This window comes from Nansenia antarctica (genome assembly GCF_963989245.1).
Source record: "Nansenia antarctica genome assembly, contig: SCAFFOLD_329, whole genome shotgun sequence".
Classification (NCBI taxonomy): domain Eukaryota; kingdom Metazoa; phylum Chordata; class Actinopteri; order Argentiniformes; family Microstomatidae; genus Nansenia; species Nansenia antarctica.
This window is the reverse complement of record NW_027662521.1, coordinates 28,067-32,500: the sequence shown is the minus strand read 5'-3', so window position 1 is coordinate 32,500 and position 4,434 is coordinate 28,067. Positions and strand designations below refer to the sequence as shown.

The window sequence follows — 4,434 nt, the reverse complement described above, 5'->3', positions numbered from 1 at the left end:
CCAGGCGAGGAGGAGAAGGAGGGGAGTGTGATGGTGGAGTTTGATGATGGAGACAGAGGGAGGATCTCCCTCCCTAACGTCCGACTGCTGCCCTCAGCGTACCAGATCCACTGTGAGTAAACGTGTAGGAAAGAAAACAGCATGAATGAATGAATGAATGAATGATTGAATGAATGAATGAATGAATGAATGAATGAAATTCAGCCTCTTGCCTAAAATAATAATAATTTCCCCCTCTCTCTCTCTCTTTCCCTCCCTTTCTCTCCCCCCCCTCCCCCTCTCTCTCTCTCTCTCTCTCTCTCTCTCAGGTGCGGAGCCCTCTCCAGCCCTTCTTGTCTCACCTGGTCGTCGTGTTCGCCGTGGCTCCACCCAGGAGCGTAGAGACACGCCCACAGAGAGAACAGCCAATGCAGGAGGAAGGATCCAGGAAAAGCGGCCAGGTAATGGATCAGACCACTATAAACCAGCAACCAACCCATCACAGACCACTAGACCAGCATTATATGAATCGCTTAGGTGTAGTTAAAGGCACAGTATAACCCTAAATTAAAGTTTGTAAAAAAACTTTAACTTTACTTCAAATGGTCGAGACTCTAGAATTTGGTTTGATTCATATCCCATTCCACCTGTTCTGTAGAACCCATTATACCCACTTTGCAGGCCTCAATCCCAAACGTGTGAGAAAGATTGGCATGTAATCTTCTAATTAGACGGTGCCTGTCTTTCCCGTTGGTTTAAGATTGATGCTTGCAGAACAGCATTAGTCAGATGAGAAATGGATAGCAAGCCATGTCATCACTCATCAGCTTAGCCCCAGTCAGACGCCGTACCCTGCAGCCAAACAGCCTGAGAGGCCCACCTGTACAAGAGATACTGGTCAGACCAGCTCTACGCCCTCACTCACTATGGCCCACTAATTTCCTCAAGTTGGCCCCATTTACATCAGCACTGCTTCAACTGCCAATGTTCAGAGTGCTCTCAGGTCATATTAGGAACCAATAAATTACACACAGACTCATAAACTCACATTTAAACATCTTCAGTCTCAACATTCTCAATTATTTGAATTAAGATTATGCAAATTAAGGTTTAATAGATACAATCTGTATTTGTTTTGTTTTCAGTCTCTCTTTCAGAGCAAAGCCATTTTACCCAGTGCAAAGATTTATTAAATTCTTTCTTTCTCTCTCTCTCTGTGCCATTCTTTACTTTGTTTCTTCTTCCAGTTGGACGTCCTAAGAAGATCCACTCAGAGGCCAAGAGTTCCATGTCATCATCAGAGAGCGTCACCAAGAACAACACTTCCTCTTTGAGCTGGCCAGCATCTGTTCCGTCCAGAAAGAGACCTCCCGTGGACTTCTTCCTGTTCAACGGGACTTCCCGTAAGACCCAGAGGAGGGTGCGAGACCTGGGGGTGTTCCATCGGCCCGCTACTCACCCTCTTGCCCCTCCTACACCCCCCAAGGGAATGTTCAGCTCCCCCTTTGCTGTCGACTCTTTCAGCAGCATCGCCAACGGTTACACCACCTTTGGAAGCGGAGCTGGGACCCGGTCAGTTACCACGGTAACGCCTCACGGGCTTAGGGATGTCCCCATGACAACGCTTTCTAGCAGGAAGTCGGGAGACAGGGACAGGAAGCAGTTCCTGGTCAAGCTGGACCACGAGGGCGTGACCTCTCCCAAAACTAAGAATGGGAAAGCCTTGCTACGCCTCGGGGGTGGGAGGGGACACAAGGGTCCTTCTACAGGGGAGGGAGGGGCAGCACTCCTTAGGTACATCAACCCTACGCTCCTGGTGAAGGATGGCAAGAAGGGAGGAGCTGGAGGAGAGGGTGGAGGGGCCAGGTCTGAGCTTCTCCTCAAGGGGGCACCAGCTCTGAGAAAGGGGCTCCCCTCCTCTGGTCTTGGAGGACTAGGGACAGAGTTTGGTCTGGACTGTCCCAGTGACTGCCCCAGCTCCTACTCCGAGCTTGACGAGGATGAGGACGAGGATGATGAAGTTCGGCGTAGGACGACGGTCCCGCTGCGCGGTGGATCAGCAGGAGCGGGGCGTTTTCTCTCCCGGCTCTCCGTGTGCTCCTCCTCCTCCTCCTCTTCCTCCTCCTCCTCCGGCTCCCTCTCTTCCTCCTCCCTTTGTTCTTCAGACAACGACTCTTCGTATTCCTCCGATGAAGAGTCGTCCTCTGTCCTTCTCCGCCGTGCACTGCTCCAGCAGGACAAACACAAACACAGACAGAGCATGACCTCTGACCTGTCCAAGCCTGACCCCTCCACCAAGCCTAACCCCTCAGCCTCTGGGCCCCCTCATGCCTACGTGGCCAAAGCAGCCATGGCTGTCATGGGTTCAAAGGTGAGAGGTGAGAGGGTCGTGGACAGGAGGGAGAACATGTCAAAGGGGAGGGCCAACAGTAGCACAGCCAAAACCCAAACCAAGAGGAGAGAAGAACCTCCACACACACACACTCCAAACCTGACCCCTGTGACCTCTCAGTCCAAACCTGCCAAGGACTCCTCAGCCAAAAGACAGAGGATGTCATCACCAGACCCCCTGCCCAATATGGCTGCCCTCCTGCCTGGCCGCCAGCTGTGGAAATGGTCTGGGAACCCCACACAGGTGAGATACTAGACACAATTATGACCATCGTGGCTTATTTCTGACATGACTGTGGGTGAAAATGCCATTTGATGTCATTCCGTCTGAAGTTTTCTTGTAGAATCTGAAAGAGGAAGCCTTATCTCAACATCTCATCCCCTCCCCCCTCCCCCCCATTCTTTCCACACAGAGACGAGGTCTGAAAGGTAAAGCCCGTAAGCTGTTCTACAAGGCCATCGTGCGGGGGCGTGAGACGGTCCACGTGGGGGACTGTGCTGTGTTCCTGTCTCCCGGCCGGCCCCAGCTGCCCTACGTGGGTCGGGTGGAGAGTCTGTGGGAGTCCTGGAGCTCCAGCATGGTGGTCCGGGTTAAGTGGTTCTACCACCCCGAGGAGACCCGCCTGGGCAAGAGGCACCGTGACGGCAAGGTAAGGCAGGAAGACATGAGGGACACTTTCTTATAACCTGCAACGATAACAATTTAGCACTTTGCACAAATCTTTTAATTATTATTATTGGATTTTTGGGGGGAAACGCTAACAGGAACCTCTCCCCTCTACCCAGCATGCTCTGTACCAGTCGAGCCATGAGGATGAGAACGACGTTCAGACCATCTCCCACCGATGCCAGGTGGTCAGCCGCGGAGAATATGAGCACCTGATTCGCCGACAGAAGCCAGGGGGCGGGGCTCAGGACCTGTTCTACCAGGCTGGAACTTATGAGCCAACCACAGGCCAGCTGGTTAGCGCAGAGGGAGTGGCCATTGTCTCCTAACAACCTTGGAGAGGAACAACAAAGATGGCCGACCTCTCCTGAGTTGATCTCCTGAGTGGAAGCCATTGGTGAAGGGACAGCAAAGAGCTATCCATTCATGGTTAGAGGCTAGCCCTGGAGACGAGACGTTTCATCCAGCTGGTGCTGGTGTCAGAGAATGAAACAACCCTGTGTGGATGCTGTGTTATCCACCACGATGGCTGTAGAGCACTGGCACTGGTGTCAGTCCAGACTGGTTCAGTCCAGTTCGGATCCAGCAGAGCCCGGAGAGAAGGACAACCCTGGACTGGCTCAGGGTCCTAACTGGTTGTGAACTCCCAATGCAGCTGAGTGCTGTCCTTTTGTGGAATAGAAACTGGTGAATGAAAATAAAGGAAAAAAAACAGAAGGAGCAAATCCCTGCATCTTTTGGATTCGAGGCGAGGACACCAATCTAAGTCTGTGTAGACTTACTAGTAAACTTACCCCAGAGTCAGCAGCACTTTGGGCCCCAGTGGAATCTGTTATTACATTTTAGCACTGGAGTCAATCGGAGGGAGGACCTTCTGAAACAGAGTCTTTCTACACTCTTTCACTCAGGTGGTCTGTTAGAGAGAGACTCATGTAAGAGAGATTGGGAGAGAGAGAGACTATACTGAAAGGAGAGGCCTTTCTTTCCCCACACTGGTTGTAATGGTCTTACTGGCCACACTGGTCTGATGAACGACGACAGGATTAAGAAATCCCAATAGGACCAAAAACACTGTAGTTCTGAGGTGTGTGTGTGTGTGTGTGTGTGTGTGTGTGTGTGTGTGTGTGTGTGTGTGTGTGTGTGTGTGTGTGTGTGTGTGTGTGTGTGTGTGTGTGTGTGTGGGTATGTGTGAGAGGAGAATCGCTATCTATAGTGGCCCCATTTGGTACTTGATGAGCTCAGAGTAAATAGTGCTTTAGTGTGTGTGTGTGTGTGTGTGTGTGTGTGTGTGTGTGTGTGTGTGTGTGTGTGTGTGAGTGTGTGTGTGTGTGTGTGTGCATGTGTGTGCTTGTGTTGGTCTCTAGTCTAGACCTCATGAAACACCCTTGATGTCTTTA

At 51.4% G+C, this 4,434-nt stretch overlaps 1 protein-coding gene across 1 annotated transcript in view; it reads left to right on the top strand.

Annotated features, from left to right (window-relative positions):
• LOC308175578 (BAH and coiled-coil domain-containing protein 1-like) overlaps positions 1–4,061 on the top strand; it is a gene marked incomplete at its 5' end in the record, with an annotated part of 30,302 nt that extends 26,241 nt beyond the window's left edge. Inside the window, 5 exons of the mRNA XM_080551219.1 lie at positions 1–112; positions 309–440; positions 1,227–2,614; positions 2,784–3,020; positions 3,157–4,061. The exon at positions 1–112 is cut by the window's left edge and continues 5 nt beyond it. Coding sequence (XP_080407345.1) covers positions 1–112; positions 309–440; positions 1,227–2,614; positions 2,784–3,020; positions 3,157–3,366 — 2,079 coding nt within the window. The remainder of the gene's footprint in view (positions 113–308; positions 441–1,226; positions 2,615–2,783; positions 3,021–3,156) is intronic.
• Between the last annotated feature and the right edge of the window lie 373 nt (positions 4,062–4,434).